The sequence below is a fragment of the Chiloscyllium plagiosum genome, unplaced genomic scaffold (assembly GCF_037043375.1).
Source record: "Chiloscyllium plagiosum isolate Xiang-an unplaced genomic scaffold, Cpla_swu_hap1 HiC_scaffold_25, whole genome shotgun sequence".
NCBI classification, from domain to species: domain Eukaryota; kingdom Metazoa; phylum Chordata; class Chondrichthyes; order Orectolobiformes; family Hemiscylliidae; genus Chiloscyllium; species Chiloscyllium plagiosum.
Window position 1 is genome coordinate 57194125 of NW_028270163.1, and position 24576 is coordinate 57218700.

The 24576-nt window shown below is 51.3% G+C and overlaps 1 protein-coding gene across 2 annotated transcripts in view; it reads right to left on the bottom strand.

The window, feature by feature from the left end:
- The window catches only part of LOC122547650 (TOM1-like protein 1), a 113712-nt gene that overhangs the window by 2987 nt on the left and 86149 nt on the right, over positions 1–24576 (bottom strand). For both annotated transcript variants that reach the window (XM_088000830.1, XM_088000829.1), the window contains 8 exons: positions 15805–15930; positions 14757–14873; positions 11345–11478; positions 9812–9872; positions 9182–9293; positions 8035–8155; positions 3801–3855; positions 312–393 (listed from right to left, as the gene is read on the bottom strand). In XM_088000830.1, the coding sequence (XP_087856956.1) occupies positions 312–393; positions 3801–3855; positions 8035–8155; positions 9182–9293; positions 9812–9872; positions 11345–11478; positions 14757–14873; positions 15805–15930 (808 nt within the window). The remainder of the gene's footprint in view (positions 1–311; positions 394–3800; positions 3856–8034; positions 8156–9181; positions 9294–9811; positions 9873–11344; positions 11479–14756; positions 14874–15804; positions 15931–24576) is intronic.

The window sequence follows — 24576 nt, forward strand, 5'->3', positions numbered from 1 at the left end:
GAGGTAAGGGGGTGGGGGAAGAGGGAAGGGGGAAAAGGGGGGAGAGGGAAAGGAGGGCAACAGGGAAGGAGGCATGGCGGAAAGGCAGGGGGAAGAGAGAAAGAAGGAAGCAGGAAAAGGAGAGAAGAGGGAAGAGGGTAAGATGAGAAGAGGGGGAAGAGAGAAAGGAGGAAGAGGGAAAGGGAAGAAGAGGGGAAAGGGAAGGGGGAAAGAAGGAAAGGGGAGAGGGACGGTGAAGTACAGTTGGCTTCCCCCCTCAATGAACAGGGTGTGCCTGATTTGTGTGCACTGCTTGTCGAGATGCCCCTTACCTGTGAGCGTGGAGGGATGAGAGGACTCAGACAGCAGACTGTAGGCAGAGGGTGTGGTCTGTACAGACTGTGGGGGCACCACCTGAAAAGGAAAAGACATTTTACAAGGAACTGAGCCAGAGTTGCACCAACATAGACCATGCAATAACACAAATCCCGTCCAACACAAAGCAGATGGCCATTATAAAATGGGGGAGGAGTATGAGGGTGTGTAGAGGGAGCAAGAGAGAATGAGTGAGAGACGGGGGGGGAAGGGGTATTGAGATGGTTATGGGGGAAAGAAGAGGAGTTGGTGAAACTTTCTACTGGAAATACAAAAAAGCAAATTGTGTCAGCTGGAGACAGACAGTCAGACAGGCAAGATGTGAGACAAACCAAGACAGCTTAGGGTATCCCTTTGTTAATGATACCTTCATGTTCACCACGCACACTCACCCCAGTCACCCTGACTGAAAACTACAAGTGGCTGTCCCAGAAAATCATGGGCTGCTCTCAATGTGAATAACTAAAACTCTCATTCCCCATCGTTGCTGAACCAAGCTTCAATCTCACACAGGCACACACGGGCATACACACACACACACACACGGGCATACACACACACACATGGGCATACAGGCACACACAGGCATACACACACACACACGGGCATACACACACACACATGGGCATACAGGCACACACAGGCATACACACACATGGGCATACAGGCACATGGGCATACACACACACATATATGGGCATACACACACACACGGGCATATATACACACACACAGGCATGCATACACACACACAGGCATGCATACACACACACACATGGGCATACACACACACATGGGCATACACACACACACGGGCATACACACACACGGGCATACACACACACGGGCATACACACACACGGGCATACACACACACACACACACAGCATACACACACACAGCATACACACATGGGAATATACACACACACACACAGGCATGCATATACACACACACACACACATGGGCATACACACACACACACACAGGCACACACACACACAGGCACACACACACACACACACACAGGCACACACACACACACACACACACACACACACACACACACACACATGGGCATACACACACCCGGGCATACACACACACACAGGCACACACGGGCGCACACACACACACGGGCATACACACGCACACGGGCATACACACGCACACGGGCATACACACACAGGCACACATGGGCGCACACACACACACACACACACAGACACACATGGGCACACACAGACACACGGGCATTCACACACGGGCACATACACACACATGGGCATACACACACGGGCATACACACACACGCGGGCATACACACACACGCGGGTATACACACGGGCATACCCACACAGGCATACACACACACAGGCACACACGGGCATACAAACACACACACATGGGCATACACACACGCGGGCATACACACACATGGGCATACAGGCATATACACACACACACACAAGGCATACACACACGGGCATACACACACGGGCATACACACACACACACAGGGGCATACACACACGGGCATACACACACACGGGCATACACACACGGGCATACACACACACACGGGCATACACACACGGGCATACACACACGGGCATACAGGCATACACACACGGGCATACACACGGGCATACACACACACACACGGGCATACACACACACACAGAGACAGACACACACAGAGGCATACACACACACACGGGCAAACGCACACACAGGCATACACACACACACGGGCAGGCACACACACACGGGCATACACACACGTGGGCATACACACACATGGGCAGACACACACACGGGCACACACACGGGCACACACACACGCGCACACAGGCATAAACACACACACACAGGCATACACACACACACACACACAAGGCATACACACATGGGCATACACACACATGGGCATACAGGCATATACACACACACACACAAGGCATACACACACGGGCATACACACACGGGCATACACACACACACGCATACACACACACACACAGGGGCATACACACACGGGCATACACACACACACGGGCATACACACACGGGCATACACACACGGGCATACAGGCATACACACACGGGCATACACACGGGCATACACACACACACACGGGCATACACACACGGGCATACACACACACACAGAGACAGACACACACAGAGGCATACACACACACACGGGCAAACACACACACGGGCAGGCACACACACACGGGCATACACACACGCGGGCATACACACACATGGGCAGACACACACACGGGCACACACACACGGGCACACACACACGGGCACACACACACGGGCACACACACACGGGCACACAGGCATAAACACACACACACAGGCATACACACACACACACATGGGCATACACACAGGGGCACACACACACACAGGTATACACACACACACACACACACACGCATACACACACACACGCATACACACACACGCATACACACACACAGGCATACACACACACACGCATACACACACACACGCATACACACACACACACAGGCATACACACACACACACACAGGCATACACACACACGCGCGCACACACACACACGCGCGCACACACACACACGCATACACACACAGGCATACACACACACAGGCATACACACACACAGGCATACACACACACACGCATACACACACACATACACACACACACACACACGCATACACACGCACACACACGCACACACACACACACGCATACACACACACACACGCATACACACACACACACACGCACACGCATACACACACACACGCATACACACACACACACACGCATACACACACACACACACACGCATACGCACACACACACGCACACACACACACACACACACGCATACACACACACACGCATACACACACACACACGCATACACACACACACGCATACACACACACACGCATACACACACACACACGCATACACACACACACACATACACACACACACATACACACACACACACGCATACACACACACACACACACAGAGGCATACACACACACACACACAGAGGCATACACACACACACACACACACACACACAGAGGCATACACACACACACAGGCATACACACACACACAGGCATACACACACACAGGCATACACACACAGGCATACACACACACACACAGGCATACACACACATACACAGGCATACACACACATACACAGGCATACACACACATACACAGACAATGTTGCACTTACACCCCTACACAGGCCTGCACACCTGCGCACACTCACACTGCGCACACACACACACACAATGCACACTCTCTCTCTCCCCCACCTCAGTCTGTCCCCAGCATAGTATACATTTGACCAGGTTAATAATAGTGACTCGAGTTGTACAGATAGGGATATATCTGCTCAGACTTACATTGGCATAGAGAGGTTCAGGGTGTCTGTTGCTCACTGAGCTCTGCACTGCCGCTCTGTAACCAGGAGAGAGTCTTTCTGTAAATTACATCACCTTCAAACATTCTTCTGATTTTAAACTCCACCGTCCCGTTGTGACCCACCCCCTGCTGAAGGCACCGACTCTGCTAGAGCTCCACAATCCCAACCTGAACACAGTGACTCTGACCTGGAGATGCTCAGACAAGGAAGCAGTGGTAATGTTGTGGGAGTGTTGCTGAGCATCGAGCCGGACTGATTCTCCAGGTTCAAACTGCACAGAAACTGGAAAGGTTTAGTGTCAGTAATCAGGCACCTTCCTGGGGGAGTGCGGGATGTTCACCGATGATTGCACAGTGTTCAGCGCCGCTCGCAACTCCTCAGATACTGAAGCAGTCTGTATTCAAATGCAACAAAATCACTGAAATCCACCCACTGTCAACATCCTAAAACTTACCATTGATCAGAAACTGAACTGGACTAGCCGTGTAAATACAGTGGTAAAAACAATGACTGCAGATGCTGGAAACCAGATTCTGGATTAGTGGTACTGGAAGAGCACAGCAGTTCAGGCAGCATCCGAGGAGCAGCGAAATTGACGTTTCGGGCACAACAAACTTTTATCTACCCACCTCCATAACCAGTGCTCCTCAAACATTCCAGAAGATTCCCCTGGCCTCGGAAACTACTCAGACGCCATTAGCCATGCGGCTGATGCAGCTGCCGCCCCCACGCTGATTGATGATGTCACTTCCGGCCCCATCATGGCCACTCCCACAACCACTTCCACCCCTCACAATTCCTCATGCATCACACGTGACATCACTTCTCCCCCTCACATCATCGCTGATGCCACATGCTCAGTGACTTCCGCCACCCCTACTGCCGTGGTCACCACCACTTCCGCCCCCCACCAGCGCCACTCACCTGCATTCTGCTGACATGCCCCCCACAGACCCCACTGTCACTATCCCCACCCCCCAGAACCCCGAGGGGAACACTACCCCTGCGCATGACTCCACCCCCATTCCCCCCACCACCACACCCACTCCAGTTACTGACTCCGCTCCGACTCCCAGCCCCACACCCACACCATGATCCCAGCTCCCAGCCCTGCCGAGTTTTCACCATCCCCCCAGACCTCCCCCTCACTGAGGACGAACGATCAGTCCTCAGCAAAGGACTCACCTTCATCCCCCTCCGTCCACGCATCAATGAATTTAATACACGCCGTGACGTCGAACAATTCTTCCGTTGCCTCCGCCTCTGAGCTTACTTTCACAATCAGGACTCCCGCCCACCTTCCGAGGATCCCTTCGCCCACCTCCAACACACTGCATCCACCTGGACACCCTGTGCTGGCCTATTACCTGCCCTCAACCTCTTCATTTCCAACTGCCGCCGGGAGATTAACCGCCTCAAACTGTCCACCCCCCTCCCCCACTCCAACCTCTCACCCTCACAACGCGCAGCCCTCCAATCCCTCTGCTCCAATCCCTACCTCACCATCAAGCCAGCAAATAAAGGGGGTGCAGTGGTAGTCTGGCCCACTGACCTCTACACTGCTGAAGCCAAACGCCAACTCGAGGACACCTCTTCCTACTGCCCCCTCAACCATGACCCCACCCCCCCATCACCAAACCATCATCTCCCAGACCATACAGAACCTCATCACCTCAGGAGATCTTCCACCCACAGCTTCCAACCTCATAGTCTGGGAACCCCGCACAGCCCGGTTCTAACTCCTTCCCAAGATCCACAAGCCTGACCACCCTGGCCGACCCATTGTCTCAGCATGCTCCTGACCCACTGAACTCATCTCTACCTACCTCGACACTGTCCTATTCCCCCTAGTCCAGGAGCTCCCCACATACATTCGAGACACCACCCACGCCCTCCACCTCCTCCAAGACTTCCGTTTCCCCGGCCCCCAACGCCTCATCTTCACCATGGATATCCAATCCCTCTACACCTCCATCCGCCATGACCAGGGCCTCCAAGCCCTCCGTTTTTTCCTCTCCAGACGTTCCCAACAGTACCCCTCCACCGACACTCTCATTCGTTTGGCCGAACTGGTCCTCACCCTTAACAGTTTTTCCTTTGAATCCTCCCACTTCCTCCAGACCAAAGGGGTAGCCAAGGGCACACGTTTGGGCCCCAGCTATGCCTGTCTCTTTGTTGGCTACGTAGAACAGTCCATCTTCCATAGTTACACCGGCACCACTCGCCACCTCTTCCTCCGCTACATTGATGACTGCATTGGCGCCACCTCGTGCTCCTGCGAGGAGGTTGAGCAATTCATCAACTTCACCAACACATTCCACCCTGACCTTAAATTTACCTGGACCATCTCTGACACCTCCCTCCCCTTCCTGGACCTCTCCATCTCCATTAGTGATGACCGACTTGACACTGACATTTTTTACAAACCCACCGACTCCCACAGCTACCTGGATTACGCCTCTTCCCACCCTACCTCCTGCAAAAATGCCATCCCGTATTCCCAATTCCTCCACCTCCGCCGTATCTGCTCCCAGGAGGACCAGTTCCACCACAGAACACACCAGATGCCCTCCTTCTTTAGAGACCGCAATTTCCCTTCCCACGTGGTTAAAGATGCCCTCCAACGCATCTCGTCCACTTCCCGCACCTCTGCCCTCGGACCCCACCCCTCCAACCGTAACAAGGACAGAACGCCTCTGGTGCTCATCTTCCACCCTACCAACCTTCGCATAAACCAAATCATCCGCCGACATTTCCACCACCTCCAAAATGACCCCACCACCAGGGATATATTTCCCTCCCCACCCCTTTCCACCTTCCGCAAAGACCATTCCCTCCGTGACTACCTGGTCAGGTCCACACCCCCCTACAACCCACCCTCCCATCCTGGCACCTTCCCCTGCCACCGCAGGAACTGTAAAACCTGCGCCCACACCTCCTCCCTCACCTCTATCCAAGGCCCTAAAGGAGCCTTCCACATCCAAAGTTTTACCTGCACATCCACTAATATCATTTATTGTATCCGTTGCTCCCGATGCGGTCTCCTCTACATTGGGGAAACTGGACGCCTCTTAGCAGAGCGCTTTAGGGAACATCTCCGGGACACCCGCACCAATCAACCACACCTCCCCGTGGCCCTACATTTCAATTCACCCTCCCACTCTGCCGAGGACATGGAGGTCCTGGGCCTCCTTCACCGCCGCTCCCTCACCACCAGACGCCTGGAGGAAGAATGCCTCATCTTCCGCCTCGGAACACTTCAACCCCAGGGCATCAATGTGGACTTCAACAGTTTCCTCATTTCCCCTTCCCCCACCTCACCCTAGTTCCAAACTTCCAGCTCAGCACTGTCCCCATGACCTGTCCGGACTTGTCCTACCTGCCTATCTCCTTTTCCACCTATCCACTCCACCCTCTCCTCCCTGACCTATCACCTTCATCCCCTCCCCCACTCACCCATTGTACTCTCCCAACCCCCACCCTCTTCTAGCTTATCTCTCCACGCTCCAGGCTCACTGCCTTTATTCCTGATGAAGGGCTTTTGCCTGAAACGTCGATTTCGCTGCTCCTTCGATGCTGCCTGAACTGCTGTGCTCTTCCAGCACCACTGATCCAGAATCGTGTAAATACAGTGGCAAGCACTCTTCTGGTACAGTGATAGTGCCCCTACCGCTGGACCAGGAAGCCTGGGTTCAAGTCTTACCTATTCCAGGGGGGTGTGTCAACGCATCTCCAAGCAAGTCAACTGGAGCAGGTCTCAATAAATGCACTACCTATAAGAACAATCTGCAGCGAGTAACTCACCTCCTGTCACCTCAAAATCTATCCACCATCTCCAAGGCACAAGTCAAGAGTGTGATGGGATACTCCCCAGTTGCCCTGGATGGGGGCAGCTCCAACAACACTCAAGAAGCTCAACACCATCCAGGACAAAGCAGCCCACTGGTTTGGCACCACATCCACAAACATCCACTTTTTCCACCACCGACACTCAGTAGCAGCGGTGTGTATTCTCTACAAGACGCTCTGTGGAAATTCACCAAAGATCCTCAGACAGCACCTTCCACAGCCATGGACACACCCACGGTGTTTCCATGTATCTGCTGCCCTTATCCTTCACAGGTGGAAGTGACCGTGGGTCTAGAAAATGTTTTCTGTGTATCTTTGGTCACCTTTGGATAAGGCTGACAACGTTGAATGGAAAGTGAACGTACCGTGGCTGCTGAATGTTTGCTGCATTGCGCACTGGGATATCAGGGAGGGCCCTGTTCCTGAGGAAGGGGTTGGCAGCACACAGGCCTGTACCCCTCGCATCAGAGATTCCATTTTCAAGACCTGAACAAATAGAACAGAACAGCAGCTCACTCCTCAGTTATTCCAAAAACATTAGGCCTTCAGAACTCCTCTTCAATTTTTCTTTGTTCTGAATGGAATCACAGAAACATAAAAATCATAGGAATAGGCCATTCGGCCCTTCAAGCCTGCACCGCCATTCAAGATGACCGTTGCTGATATCTAACTCAGTCCCCTCTTTCCACTTTCTCCCCAAATCCTTTGATCCTTAAAGTCCTAAGACCTATATCAACACCTTTCCTTAAAATCTTCAATGTTTTGGCGTCAGCAGCGTCCCGTTGCAGTGTATTCCACAGGCTCACCACTGTCCTGAAGAAATTTCACCTCATCTCAGACACAAAATGTCTATCCCTTATCTTTCAATGTAGAAAGTCATGCCTATAATGAGAGTTACCAATGGAAATGGGACTGCTCAAAGACTCTCAGGACAGGGACAGCACAGGGTTAGATACAGAGTAAAACTTCCTCTACACTGTCCCCCCCATCAAATACTCCCAGGACAGGGACAGTACGGGTTGGATACAGAGTAAAGTTCCCTCTCCACTGTCTCCCATCAAACACTCCCACAGCAGGGACAGCACGGGGTTAGATACAGAGTAAAGCTCCCTCGACACTGTCCCCACCAAACACTCCCAGCACAGGGACAGCACGGGGTTAGAGACAGAGTAAAACTCTCTCTACACTGTCTCCACCAAACACTCCCAGGAACAGGGAAGCATGGGGTTAGATACAGAGTAAAGTTCTTGCTAATCTTTTAAACTGAAAGTAAAGCCTCCTCAACAAATTGGCCCATTCAAACACCCTTTAGGCAGGGATAGCAAATGGTTAGATACAGAGTAAAGCTCCCTCTACACTGTTCCCAAACATCCCCAGGATGGGTATCACTTTTACAGCAGTTACATTTGGGATGTTGTCTGATCTTCAGCAGTTCTGCACAGACTACACACACTGACTAGCATAGAATTTTCACTGACTGAGGGTGATGCAGCCAGTGCTGAGAATACTTACTCAGGCTGGAGAACTCAGGCAGACACGTAGGACCCGGAGTGGCTGGAGCAGAGCATGTGAGGTTGATCAGATCATAAGTTGAGCTGGGAGCTGAGGGCTCAATACCAGAATCCTGCACAAACGAGAGAGTCCATTCACTTTATCGTCATGATCATTAGACCAGGAGATAGCACAGGAGCAAGCAACAGGTTTGTGACATCCACCCAGGACAGGGACAGCACAGGGTTAGATAGAGAGGAAAACCCCCTCTACACTGTCCCCCCATCAAACAATTCCAGGACAGAGACAGCACGGAGTTAGATACAGAGTAAAGCTTCCTCTACACTGTCGCCATCAAACACTCCCAGTACAGGGACAGCACAGGGTTAGATACAGAGTAAAGCTCTATGGAAGTTTCTCACTGGGTGGTGCAGTATATGGTGGGGAGTGGGTGAAGGTGGTAGAGTGAAGGGATGAGGAAGGGGAGGAGGTCAGTCAGAGCCCGGGGAGATCAGGGTTATGGGGTACAGCAGGCAGGCGTTGTACATGGGCAGATGCCCAGTTGTATGCAGTGACATTCAGAAGCCACAGTGCCCCTGAGGATAGTCCACCCACTCCCCAGCTCTCATTCCCATCATCCTCTGTGCGTACCTTCAGTGACCTCGGAACCTCATTCTCCATCAGCCTGAACCTCTCCCTTCGCCGTTGAAACCTGCCAATGATGGGCAACAATTAGCCATCTCACTTTTATATCCACAGTCAAGCAAAGTTTACAGCACCAACAGGCCATTCAGCCCAACTGTACCAGTGTTCCATATGAGGCTCTCCCCAAAGTACTCCATCTCACACCACCAAATATGTGCTTCTCTCTTCCTATCCCCCTCATGTGTCTATCCAGCTTCCCTATTCAGACAGACAGTCTGCATTGCCATGTCCTTCCCCCCACCCTTGGGCATTCCAACGTGTTTCACAAACAATGATGTGGCTTTGAGCGGGATCTCATTCATTGTTAGGTTGTGAAAACAGTAGTCATGGTGTCCAGAGATTGTTGGAGTGACATTTGGACTCGTCCTACTGAGTAATGAAGAGCCTCATTACTGACCAATCAGCTGTGGGTAAGTGGAGCAATGTGAAGTTGTTACACCTGTTGACCAATGGGGAAGCTGGGGGCGGGACAGGCAGAGGAAGGTGATTTGAATGTGAGCTCCCCCTGTGATTGAGAGGGGAAAGATAAACAAGAAACCTAAGGGGAAACTTTTTCACACAGAGGGTGGTACGTGTATGGAATGAGCTGCCAGAGGATGTGGTGGAGGCTGGTACAATTGCAATATTTAAGAGGCATTTGGATGGGTATATGAACAGGAAGGGTTTGGAGGGATATGGGCCGGGTGCTGGCAGGTGGGACTAGATTGGGTTGGGATATCTGGTCGGCATGGACGGGTTGGACTGAGGGTCTGTTTCCATGCTGAACATCTCTATGACTCTATTCAGCGGTTGCATGTAGGAATCATTAGCTGGGTCAGTATTTATTACCCATCTGTAATTGCCCAGAGGCTAGTTAACACTGTTGTCTCACAGCGCTGGGGTCCCCAGTTCGATTCCAGCCTTGGGTGACTGTCTGTGTGGAGTTTGCACATTCTCCCCGTGTCTGTGTGGGTTTCCTCCGGGTGCTCCTGTTTCCTCCCACAGTCCAAAGATGTGCAGGTCAGGTGAATTGGCCATGCTAAATTGCCCGTAGTGTTCAGGGATGTGCAGGCTGGATGGGTTAGCCATGGGAAATGCAGGGATTAGGTTGGTATGGGGGGAGGGGGGGGGCAATGAGATGTTCATCCTAAAGTCCATGTAAACCTGTTGGGCCGAATGGCCTGTTTCCACATTGTAGGTATTCTATAAAAAGGAAGTCAACCATATTGTTATGGATGTGGAGTCACATGGAGATCGGACCAGGTAAGGAAGGCAAAAACCTTGAGGAATTTGTCATTAACAATAAACAGTTGTCACTGGGCTAGCCTTATATTCCAATTTCTTTTGATGTTGAATTCATGGTGGGATTTGGACCATTTTCACCAGAACATGACGCTGGGGCTCTGGATGGCATTTCCGTTACCCCACCAGCTTCCCTCCCTCCCCCTACAGTTGGCACCACACAGTGTTACGTGTGTGTGTGTGTGTGCGCGTGCCCACCTCTCGTACTGCAGGAAGATGTTGTTGAGTGCATCGTTGGCCTCGATCAGTCTGGTGAGCACGTCCACATTATCCACCTCCAGCAGCAGCACCATGATCCGCTCCTGCATGGCACGGCACGTCAACTGCAGTTTCTGCGACATAGCGGGAACAGGAAACAACAAAATAAACAACCCAGGCTTTCTCTACAGCCCTTTGTAAATGCAGTCACTGCTGCAGTGTCAAAAAGACAGCACGATCCCACAGGCAGCACTGAGATAACCAGCTGGTAATGTGACCCCCCCCCCCCGATCACACAGCACTGGCTGGGGACCTCAGATAGTTAAAAACTACAATGGCATCCTGACTCACTCACCTTTCCCCTCCGTACAGTCCAGGACAATACTCCTTCCAGGGAATGGGGGGAGGGGTTGGGGTAGGGAGAGAGGGTGGGAAGAGGGGTTAGGAAGGGGCGAGTGGGAGTGGTGGGTTGGGAAGAGTGGTGGGGAGAGGGGGAGTGGGGGATGGAGAAATGTACTCCCTGGGCCCGGTCACGACAGAGTGCATGCGCAAAACTGCTCCAGAAAAGGGACAGCAGAGGTCGATGGGCAGAATGGGTCCTGGCTGATCACAGGGATAGTGCTGAGGGAGATGGGGGAGTGCTGGGTGGGGGGAGTGGGGTAGTGTTGTGTGGGGGGAAGTAGGGGAGTGTTGGATGGGAGGAAGTGGGGGAGTGTTGGGTGGGGGGAGTGGGGGAGTGTTGGGTGGGGGGAGTGGGGGAGTGTTGGGTGGGGGAGGGGGAGGGGGTGGGGGAGGAAGTGGGGGAGTGGTAGGTGGGGGGAAGTGGGGGAGTGGTAGGTGGGGGGGAAGTGGGGGAGTGGTAGGTGGGGGGAAGTGGGGGAGTGTTGGGTGGGGGGAGTGGGGGAGTGTTGGGTGGGGGGAGTAGGGGAGTGTTGGGTGAGGGGAGTAGGGGAGTGTTGGGTGGGGGGAGTAGGGGAGTGCTGGGTGGGGGGAGTGGGGGAGTGTTGGGTGGGGGGAGTGGGGGAGTGTTGGGTGGGGGGAGTAGGGGAGTGTTGGGTTGGGGAGGAAGTGGGGGAGTGGTAGGTGGGGGAGTGTTGGGTGGGGGGAAGTGGGGGAGTGGTAGGTGGGGGAGTGTTGGGTGGGGGGAAGTGGGGGAGTGTTGGGTGGGGGGAAGTGGGGGAGTGTTGGGTGGGGGGAAGTGGGGGAGTATTGGATGGGGGGGAGTGGGGGAGTGTTGGGTGGGGGGAGTGGGGGAGTGTTGGGTGTGGGGAGTGGGGGGAGTGTTGGGGGGGTGGGGGGAGTGTTGGGGGGGGTGGGGGAGTGTTGGGTGGGGGAGTGGGGGAGTGTTGGGTGGGGGAGTGGGGGAGTGTTGGGTGGGGGGAGTGTTGGGTGGGGGGGTGGGGGATTGTTGGGTGGGGGGGTAGGGGAGTGTTGGGTGGGGGGAGTGTTGGGTGGGGGAGTGTTGGGTGGGGGGTGGGGGAGTGTTGGGTGGGGGAATGTTGGGTGGGGGGTGGGGGAGTGGGGGAGTGTTGGGTGGGGGAGTGTTGGGTGGGGGAGTGTGGGGTGGGGGAGTAGGGGAGTGTGGGGTGGGGGAGTGGGGGAGTGTTGGGTGGGGTAGTGGGGGAGTGTTGGGTGGGGGAGTGTTGGGTGGGGGGTGGGGGAGTGTTGGGTGGGGGGTGGGGGAGTGGGGGAGTGTTGGGTGGGGGGGTGGCGGACTGTTGGGTGGAGGGAGTAGGGGAGTGTTGGGTGGGGGGAGTGGGGGAGTGTTGGGTGGGGGGAGTGTTGGGTGGGGGGAGTGTTGGGTAGGGGGAGTAGGGGAGTGTTGGGTGGGGGGAGTAGGGGAGTGTTGGGTAGGGGGAGTAGGGGAGTGTTGGGTGGGGGGAGTAGGGGAGTGTTGGGTGGGGGGAGTGTGGAAGTGTTGGGTGGGGGGAGTAGGGAAGTGTTGGGTGGGGGGAGTAGGGGAGTGTTGGGTGGGGGGAGTGAGTGAGTGTTGGGTGGGGGGAGTGTTGGGTGGGGGGCGTGGGGGAGTGTTGGGTGGGGGGAGTAGGGGAGTGTTGGGTGGGGGGAGTAGGGGAGTGTTGTGTGGGGGGAGTAGGGGAGTGTTGTGTGGGGGGAGTAGGGGAGTGTTGGGTGGGGGGAGTAGGGGAGTGTTGGGTGGGGGGAGTAGGGGAGTGTTGGGTGGGGGGAGTAGGGGAGTGTTGGGTGGGGGAGTGGGGGAGTGTTGGTGGGGGAGTGGGGGAGTGTTGGTGGGGGAGTGGGGGAGTGTTGGGTGGGGGGAGTAGGGGAGTGTTGGGTGGGGGGAGTAGGGGAGTGATGTATGGGGGAGTAGGGGAGTGTTGGGCTGGGTTGAGTGGAGGTTGGGTGGAGCCTATTCAACCTCTCCCTGTAGCTCAAATCCTCCAACCCTGGCAACATCCTTGTAAGTCTTTTCTGAACTATTTCAAATTTCTCAACATCTTTCCGATACGAAGGAGACCAGAATTGCTCGCAATATTCCAACAGTGGCCTAACCAATGTCCTGTACAGCTGCAACATGACCTCCCAACTCCTGTACTCAATACTCTGACCAATAAAGGGAAGCATACCAAACGCCTTCTTCACTATCCTATCTACCTGCGACTCCACTTTCAAGGAACTATGAACCTGCACTCCAAGGTATCTTTGTTCAGCAACACTCCCTAGGACCTTACCATTAAGTGTATAAGTCCTGCTAAGATTTGCTTTCCCAAAATGCAGCATCTCACATTTATTTAAATTAAACTCGATCTGCCACTTCTCAGCCCATTGGCCCATCTGGTCCAGATCCTGTTGTAATCTGAGGTAACCTTCTTTGTCTGACACTTTGATCTTTTACTATAAATTCTGGTCCTATGATCCTGTCCCACCTGATGACGGAGCAGCACTCTGAAAGCGAGTCTTCCAAATAAACCTGTTGGACTATAATCTGGCGTTGTGTGATTTTTAACTTTGTCCACTCCACCAACACCAGCACCTTCACACCACAGGTGATGAAAGAGAGGGGTCAAGGAGAGTCTTAGCGAGAAAGGGAGAGAGAGAGACAGACAGAGAGAGAGAGACAGGGACAGAGACAGAGAGAAACAGGGAACAGAGACAGAGAGACAGGGACAGATAGATAGATAGACAGAGAGACAGAGACAGAGAGAGAGAGCGAGAGTGAGAAAAGGAGCATGGTCGCCAATGGTTAGAGAGAGATTAAAGCTGGTGAATGTTTGAGAAGTTAGTTGGGAAGCTGGGAGATATCTGGGAGGGTAGTAGAGCTGAAACAAATTACAGAGATATGGAGGGGTGAGGGGGGATTTGAAAAGGAGGATGAGAACTTTGAAGTGGAGGCCTTCCTGCTAAATGCCCCAAAAGACTGAGGGCAGGGGCATTTAGCTGCAGCAATCCATACCTCTAACAGCTCCATGTCTTGAGGATTCTCAGAGCCTGGGATATTCTCCAGCAGAATGGCAGACAGAACAGAAATGTTCATTGTCACCATATCGAGCTCACTGTAGAGTTTACCAACCTGCAGCAGGATTGGAAATCAGGTTAATGTTAGAGTGCCCCAGAAATAACACACAAATATTAGAATATACTGGGAGCAGAACCTGAAAGTATCACAAAGCCCATACTAACTCAGTCCCAGACCTTTCTGGGTTCACACACAGGTCAAGGGACTGGCTCTCAGGCCTAATGCCACCAGGGGCTCTCCTGTTGGTCCTTCATCTGCTGACAGGGCTGGCTGACATCTGCTAGGGCAGTCCGTCCTGACGGAGAGGAGCTGAGACTAGCCCAATCTTGAGAGAGATGCCCCACCCTGGGGGAGAGGAGCTGAGATCAGGCTCTATGCTGAGAGCAGGCCATATGCTGGAGGAGAGACTGAGGACAGGCCCCATTCTGAGGGAGAGGCTCAGGAGCAGGCTCCGTTCTGGGGGAGAGGCCCAGGACAGGCCCCATCCTAGGGGAGAGGCCCAGGAGCAGGCTCCACCCTGGGGGAGAGGTCGAGGAGCAGGCCCCATCCTGGGGGAGAGATCCAGGAGCAGGCCCATCCTGGGGGAGAGATCCAGGAGCAGGCCCCACCCTGGGGGAAGAAGTCGAGGAGCAGGCCCCATTCTGGGGGAGAGGCCCAGGAGCAGGCCCCACAATGGGGGAGAGGCCCAGGAGCAGGCCCCATCCTGGGGGAGAGGCCCAGGAGCAGGCCCATCCTGGGGGAGAGGCCCAGGAGCAGGCTCCACCCTGGGGGAGAGGTCGTGTAGCAGGCCCCATCCTGGGGGAGAGGTCCAGGGGCAGGCCCCATCCTGGGGGAGAGGTCCAGGGGCAGGCCCTATCATGGGGGAGAAGAGCTGGGGGCTTCTAATAGAAGGTAGCCTCTTGTGTCAGTAGCTGATGCCTTGTGAATCAGAGATACTGTAACACTTGTCACTATATTTTCCAATCTCTAGTCACACACTGTTTACCTGCTCCGGGAGCAGCCTGATGGAGTTCCTGGGCTGGGGAGTGCGGGTGTTTGCTGATGAGGAGAGTGACGATTTCGATATGGATGTAGACAGTGAGGTATGACCCCGTGAGGCTAACGTCCTATCCTGAAAACACAATGACATTATTACAGCTTTGTGTGTCTCAAACCCCCAGGTACTCCCCCTGTCACTGCCGCTCCCTCAGACCTCTGTCCCCCTGTCTCTCTCTATCTCCACTGTGGGTGCACATTCTCCTACTCTCGATATTGCTGAAAGATGAAGCTGCTGTTGTAGGTTATCACCTTTAGGACAGACAGGGGTTGGAATGGGCAGGGTGGGTGGAAAGCTTACTAAGCCTGGTAAGCCATGCTGGGTCTGAGATGGACAACTACCTTACAGTGAGTGATTTGATGAATTTGTGCCAAACCATTAAAAAAAAATATGAAACATGCCTGGACCGCAGACACGGTCAGCACAGCTTCATCAAAGAGAAATCGTGTTTAACCAATTCACTGGGGTCCTTTGAAGAGTTGTAGCTGCTGCCTTTTGGTGTAGATATCCAGAAGACACTGATCAGGTGCCACATCAATGATTAATGTGGTGTTTAAAAGCTCATGCTGTTGGTGGTTGGTGCGGATGTAACAAGAGAGTCTGTCAAAAAGGGGGTCTTTATCTGATTGTGGGGATATGGTGAGTGCAGTCCTTCTGGGAGAGGTCTGTGCTGGGAGAGGTCTGTGCTGGGGTTCACAATCATGAATCACGAGAGGAGAGGAGGAGAGGTGTGGTAGCTCCAATTAAAGATGACACCAAGATAAGGAGGAAAGTATGTTGCAAGGAAAACTCAAGGTGGTTGTGCAGGGATGTGGTCAATTGAGTGTGTGAGCAAAAGTCTGGCAGATGGAGTATATGTGGGAAAATGTGGTATTTAAGTGGAAAATGAGCAGAGATTCCAAGGTTCAGGGCTGTGTGTGTTCAGGCCCATAACTCTCTTACTGCTGGAACGCAGGTACAGGATGCCATCGAGGAGGTTAATGGAGCACTATCCTTTACTGTAAGAGGAATAGAACATCAAATTGGAAGGGGACTAATATACTGGCAGGGAGATTTGCTCGAGCTGCTTGGGAGGATTTAAACTAGTAAGGTGGGGGGGGGGGGACCCAGGGAGATGGTGAGGAAAGATTTCAACCTGAGACTGGTACAGTTGGGAACAGAAGTGAGTCAAACAGTCAGGGCCCGCGGGGACAAAGCAGAGATCAAGATAGGACTGATAAAGTAAACTGCATTTATTTCAATGCAAGGGGCCTAACAGGGAAGGCAGATGAACTCAGGGCATGGTTAGGAACATGGGACTGGGATATCATAGCAATTACGGAAACATGGCTCAGGGATGGGCAGGACTGGCAGCTTAATGTTCCAGGATACAAATGCTACAGGAAGGATAGAAAAGGAGGCGAGAGAGGAGGGGGAGTGGCATTTTTGATAAGGGATAGCATTACAGCTGTGCTGAGGGAGGATATTCCTGGAAATACATCCAGGGAAGTTGCTTGGGTGGAACTGAGAAATAAGAAAGGGATGATCACCTTATTGGGATTGTATTATAGACCCCCCAATAGTCAGAGGGAAATTGAGAAACAAACTTGTAAGGAGATCTCAGCTATCTGTAAGAATAATAGGGTGGTTATGGTAGGGGATTTTAACTTTCCAGACATAGACTGGGACTGCCATAGTGTACAGGGTTTAGATGGAGAGGAATTTGTTAAGTGTGTACAAGAAAACTTTGAGTCAGTATGAGGATGTACCTACTAGAGAAGGTGCAAATCTTGACCTACTCTTGGGAACTAAGGCAGGGCAGGTGACTGAGGTGTCAGTGAGAGAGCACTTTGGGGCTAGCGATTATAATTCTATTAGTTTTAAAATAGTAATGGAAATGGATAGACCAGATCTAAAAGTTGAAGTTCTAAATTGGAGAAAGGCCAATTTTGACAGTATTAGGCAAGAAGTTTCAAAAGCTGATTGGAGGCAGATGTTCGCAGGTAAAGGGACGGTTGGAAAGTGGGAAGCCTTCAGAAATGAGATAATGAGAATCCAGAGAAAGTATATTCCCATCAGGGTGAAAGGGAAGGCTGGTAGGTATAGGGAAGGCTGGATGACTAAAGAACTTGAGGGTTTGGTTAAGAAAAAGAAGGAAGCATATGTCAGGTACAGACAGAATAGATCGAGTGAATCCTTAGAACAGTATAAAGGCAGTAGAAATATACTTAAGTGGGAAATCAGGAGGGCAAAAAAGGGGGCATGAGATTGCTTTGGCAAATAGAATGAAGGAGAATCCAAAGGGTTTTTACAAATACATTAAGGACAAAAGGGTAACTAGGGAGAGAATAGGGCCCCTCAAAGATCAGCAAGGCGACCTTTGTGTGGAGCCACAGGAGATGGGGGAGATACTAAATGAGTATTTTGCATCAGTATTTACTGTGGAAAAGGATATGGAAGATATAGAATCCCTTTACCTGCGAACATCTGCCCCCAATCGGCTTTTGAAAGTTCTTGCCTAATACTGTCAAAATTAGCCTTTCTCCAATTTAGAACTTCAACTTTAAGATCCAGTCTATCCTTTTCCATCACTATTTTAAAACTAATAGTATTATGGTCGCTGGCCCCAAAGTGCTCCCCCACTGACACCTCAGTCACCTGCCCTGCCTTATTTCCCAAGAGTAGGTCAAGTTTTGCACCTTCTCTAGTAGGTACATCCACATACTGAATCAGAAAATTGTCTTGTACACACTTAACAAATTCCTCTCCATCTAAACCCTTAACACTATGGCAGTCCCTGTCAATGTTTGGAAAGTTAAAATCCCCTACCATAACTACCCTATTATTCTTACAGATAACTGAGATCTCCTTACAAGTTTGTTTCTCAATTCCCCTCTGAGTATTAGGGGGTCTTTATTCCTGATGAAGGGCTTTTGTCTGAAACGTCGATTTCGAAGCTCCTTGGATGCTGCCTGAACTGCTGTGCTCTTCCAGCACCTCTGATCCAGAACCTGGTTTCCAGCATCTGCAGTCATTGTTTTTACCTACAATCCCAATAAGGTGATCATCCCTTTCTTATTTCTCAGTTCCACCCAAATAACTTCCCTGGATGTATTTCCGGGAATATCCTCCCTCAGCACAGCTGTAATGCTGTCCTTTATCAAAAATGCCACTTCCCCTCCTCTCTTGCCTCCCTTTATATCCTTCCTGTAGCATTTGTATCCTGGAACATTAAGCTGCCAGTCCTGCCCATCCCTGAGCCATGTTTCCGTAATTGCTATGATATCCCAGTCCCATGTTCCCAGCCATGCCCTGAGTTCATCTGCCTTCCCTGTTAGGCAGTTTAATTTATTAGTCCTACCTTGTCCCTGCCTGCCCTGACTGTTTGACTCACTTCTGTTCTCAGCTGTACCCGTCTCAGATCAACTCTTTCCTCACTATCTCCCTGGATCCCACCTCCCAAGCAGTTCTAGCAAATTTCCCTGCCAGTATATTAGTCCCCTTCCAATTTAGGTGCAATCCCTCCTTCTTGTACAGGTCACTTCTACCCCAAAAGAGATTCCAATGATCCAAAAATGTGAATCCTTCTCCCATACACCAGCTCCTCAGCCATGCATTCATCTGCTCTATCCTCCTATTCCTGCCCTCACTAGCTCGTAGCACTGGGAGTAATCCAGGTATTACAACCCTTGAAAACTTCCTTTTTTAAATTCCTGCCTATCTCTCTGTAATCTCCCTTCAGAATCTCAACCTTTTCCCTTCCAATGTCGTTGGTTCCAATGTGGACAATGACCTCCTGCTGGCCCCTCTCCCCCATGAGAACATTCTGCACCCTCTCTGAAACATCCTTGATCCTGGCACCAGGGAGGCAACACATCATTTTTCGCTGCTGGCCACAGAAATGTCTATCTGTTCCTCGAACTAGAGAGTCCCCTAACACAATCGCTGTACCTCTCATTATATTAGAGCTAGTCTCAATACCAGAAACTTGGCTGTTCGTGTTATATTCCCCTGATAATCCATCACCCCCTACATTTTCCAAAACAGCATATTTGTTTGAAATGGGGATAGCCACAGAAGACTTCTGCACTAGCTGCCTTTCCTGGAGTTAACCCATCCATGTGACTGAATCTGAGACTTTCCTCCCTTCCTATAACTGCCATCCATCACATCCCCTTGCTCTTATTAATTCCTCATTGCCTCTAACTGTCATTCCAACTGATCCATTTGATCTGACAGGACTCACAACTAACAACATTTATTGCAGATATAATTGTCAGTAACAAGTAAACTCTCCCTAAACTCTCACACCTGACCTGAAGAGCATATCACTCCTTAAGGGCCAATTTTGCTTCTTCCAATCTGCACACCCAGACAATAGCACCGTCTTACAGAATATAGAACATAGAAAAGTACAGCACAGAATAGGCCCTTCGGCCCACGATGCTGTGCTGAGGATTATTCCTAATCTAAAATAAAATAATCTCACATATGCACCCCTCCATTCACTGCTATCCATGTGCATGTCCAGCAGTCACTTAAATGTCCCCAGTGACTCTGCTTCCACCACCACCGCGGGTAACACATTCCATGCATTCACAACTCTCTGTGTAAAGAACCTTCCTCTGACGTCCCCTCTATACCTTCCTCCTAATATCTTCAAACTGTGACTCCTCGTACCAGTCCATCCTGCCCTGGGGAAAAGTCTCTGGCTATTGACTCTATCTATTCCACTCATTACCTTGTACACCTTGATCAGGTCTCCTCTCTTCCTCCTTCTCTCCAGAGAGAAAAGTCTGAGCTTAGGCAACCTTTCTTCATAAGGCAAGCCCTCCAGTCCAGGCAGCATCCTGGTAAACCTTCTTTGCACCCTCTCCAAAACCTCTATATCTTTCCTATAGTAGGGAGACCAGAACTGGACACAATATTCCAAGTGTGGTCTCACCAGGGACTTGTAGAGCTGTAGCAAAACCTTGCGGCTCTTAAACTCGATTCCCCTTTAATGAAAGCCAAAATACCATATGCTTTCTTAACATCCCTATCCACTCGGGTGGCAACTTTGAGGAATCTATGTACTTGCACACCCAGATCCCTCTGTTCCTCCACACTGCCAAGAATCCTGTCTTTAATCCTATATTCAGCATTCGAGTTCGACCTTCCAAAAAGCATCACTTCACGTTTATCCAGGTTGAACTCCATCTGCCATTTCTCAGCCCAGCTCTGCATCCTGTCTATGTCACACTGCAGCCTGCAGTAGCCCTCAATACTATCAACGACACCTCCAACCTTTGTTTCATCTGCAAATTTACTAACCCACCCCTCAGCCTCCTCATCCAAGTCATTTATAGGGATTTCCCTATTCCCCTTCTTGAAAAGAGGAACAACATTTGCCTCCCTCCTATCCTCCGGAATGACTCCCGTGAGAGTGAGGAGGCAAATATCCTCGCCGGCGGCTTAGCAACCTCCTTTCTCACTTCCCGGAACAGCCTGGGATAAATCTGGTCTGGCCCTGGGGACTTATCAATTTTAATATTTGCCAAAGTTTCCAGCACATCACCTTTATCAGTCTTGATCTGTTTCCCAGCTCCTCAAAGTTTTTGTTCACAACACGGTCCCTTCCCTTAGTGAAAACCGAAGCAAAAAACTAATTTAGGGCTTCCCCTATCTGCTCAGACTCCACGCACAAGTTCCCACTCTATCCCTGACTGGCCCTACCTTCTCCCTGATCATTCTCTTATTCCTCACGTATGAGTAAAATGCCTTTGGGTTCTCCCTAATCCTTCCTGCCAAGCCTTTCTCGTGCCCCCTTCTGGCTCTCCTCAGTCCATTTCTGAGCTCCTTCCTAGTAAGCCTGTAATCCTCCTAAAGCTGTGCTAGATCCTTGCTTCTTCCACCTTACGTAAGCTGCCTTCTTCCTTTTGATGAGAAGCTCCTCTGTTCTCTTCATCCAAGGCTCCTTAATCTTACTCCTTCTTACCTGTCTCAGAGGAACAAATTTATGCATCACTCGCAACAACTGCTCCTTCAACCGTCTCCACATTCTGCTGTGCCCTTTCTGTGGAACAATTGCTCCCAATCTGTATTTCCCAACTCCTGTCTGGTAGCATCATCATTTTCTTTTCCCCAATTAAATATCTTCCCTCGGTAACTGCTCCTTTCCCTCTCAATGGCTATGGTAAATGTAATGCGAGATCTGACACCTGTCCGGGCTCGTGGCCGAGCACCAAATCCAAAATGACTTCTCCCCTCGTCAGCCAGTCTACATACTGAGTAAGGAATCCCTCCTGAACACACCTGAGAAAATGGCTCCATCCAAACCATCTGCACTGAGGAGGGTCCAGTCAATATTGGGGAAAGTTGAAGTCACCCATAACAACAACCCTGCTACAACTGCATTTTTCCAGAATCTACCCACCTCTGAGATCTTCAATCTCTCTCCTGCTATTAGGGGATCTGTAGAAAACCCCCAATGTGGTGGCTGTTCCCTTGCTGTTCCTAACTCCCACCCATACTGACTCAGTAGACAGACCTTCCTCAACAATCTTCGTTTCTGCAGCTGTGATGCACTCTCTGATTAGCAATGCTACACCCCCTCCTCTTTTTCCACCTTCCCTGTTTTTAAATGTTCTAAACCCTGGAACATCTGGCAACCATTCCTGCCCCTGTGAAACCCACATCTCCGTTATGGCCACAACATCGTAGCCCCAAGTACTGATCCATGCTCTAAGTTCATCACTCTTATTTCTGACACTCCTTGCATTAAAGCAGACACACTTTAACAGATCCCTTTGTTTCATTGCATGAGAAAACTTCCCGATAGATTCACTCCATCCTGTCACTGCCCCATCTACAACTGTTCCCCTCTGAGATTTGTCGCTCTGGTTCCCAACCCCCCGCCAAACTAGTTTTAAACCCTCCCGAATCACACCAGCAAATCTCCCAGCCAGGACATTTCGGTTCAGGTGCAACCCGTCTTTCATGTACAGGTCCCACCTTCCCCAGAAGGTATCCCAATGGTCTAGGTATCTGAAGCCCTCCCTCCTGCACCAGCCTTGCAGCCACATGTTAAGCTGCATTCGCTGACTGTTCCTCATCTCACTATCTCGTGGCACCGGTAGCAAACCTGAGATCACTACTCTACTCGTCCTGCTCTTCAGCTTCCAACCTAACTCTCTGTAGTCACTTTTCAGATCCTCAGTCCCTTTCCTGGCGATATCATTGGTGCAAATATGTACCACGATTTCTGGCTGCTCCCCCTCCCCCTTCAGAATCCTGTAAACCCGATCGGTGACATCCCGGTCCCTGGCACCAGGGAGGCAACATACCTTCCGGGAGTCCCATTCCTGACCACAAAATCTCCTGTCACTCCGTCTAACTATTGAGTCCCCTACCACTAGCGCTTTTCTATTCCCCCCCCCCCCCCCATTCCCTTCTGAGCCACAGTGCCAGGCTCAGTGCCAGAGACCTGACAATTGTGGCTTTCCCCTGGTAGGCCATCCCAACGAGCAGTATCCAAAACAATATACTTATTGCTGAGGGGAACGGCCACAGGGGATTCCTTTCCTCCCCCTGACAGTAACCCAGCTGTCCTTATCCTCTGTCTGGGGAGAGACCAGCTCCCTGTACATCCTCTCAACTACCCCCTCAGCCTCCCAGATGATGCGTAGTTCATCCAGCTCCAGCTCCAGTTCCCTAACTCGGTTTTCGAGGAGCTGGAGTTGGGTGCACTTCCTGCTGATGTAGTCGGCAGAGACATGTGTCGTGTCTCTCACCTGCCACGTTCTGCAGGAGGAACATATCCGCAGCATATAAAACAGTCATTGCTGCTCCTGGAATTCAAGGAAATCACCTCCAACACCTAAAATACCTGAAAAAAGGAGCAGCTCTTACAGCCAGAAATTTTTCCCGTCCTCCATCTTGGATGTCTCTTGGACTATCCGGCAACCTCTCTGTTAGCTTGACAAAGGGACTGGAATAGTTATCCTCAACAAACACAACAAAATTCACACCATTCTTATCGATGGGCCATCCTCTCTGTGTCTGCTTATAAACCTCAATTAAACCTTCCCTCATTCCTCTACACCTGAGAGAGTACTGGTCTAAACTGTTCAATCTCTCTTTATAAAACAACCATTCCACCTCTGGAACTAACCCGGTGAATCTCCTGGAACTGCCTCCAACATAGTTACATCCATCCTCAAGTATGGGGACCCAAAGCTATGAGCAACACTCCAGGTATGGTCTCACCAAGACCTTGGACAGTTACAGCAACTCTTCCCCACTTGTGTACTCCATCCCTTTAGCAATAAGTGCCACATTCCATGTGGCCTGCTGCTATCTGCTGAAATGGCCTCCAAGATTGTATCCTTCCATAGATGATAAGCTTACTGTCTACTCAAACCAGCAAGGGGCTTGGCTTGTGGTCACTGACCAAGAAACAGAGAGAGTGCCAGTGTGAATGAATACTGATACCGGGTGTGTTAACATGCTTCTGGGACAGTCACAGGTTAGGATTAGATTAGATTCCCTACAGTGTGGAAACAGGCCCTTCAGCCCAACCAGGAGAAAGTGAGGGCTGCAGATGCTGGAGATCAGAGCTGAAAATGTGTTGCTGGAAAAGCGCAGCAGGTCAGGCAGCATCCAAGGAGCAGGAGAATCGACGTTTCAGGCATGAGCCCTTCTTCGAAACGTCGATTCTCCTGCTCCTTGGATGCTACCTGACCTGCTGCGCTTTTCCAGCAA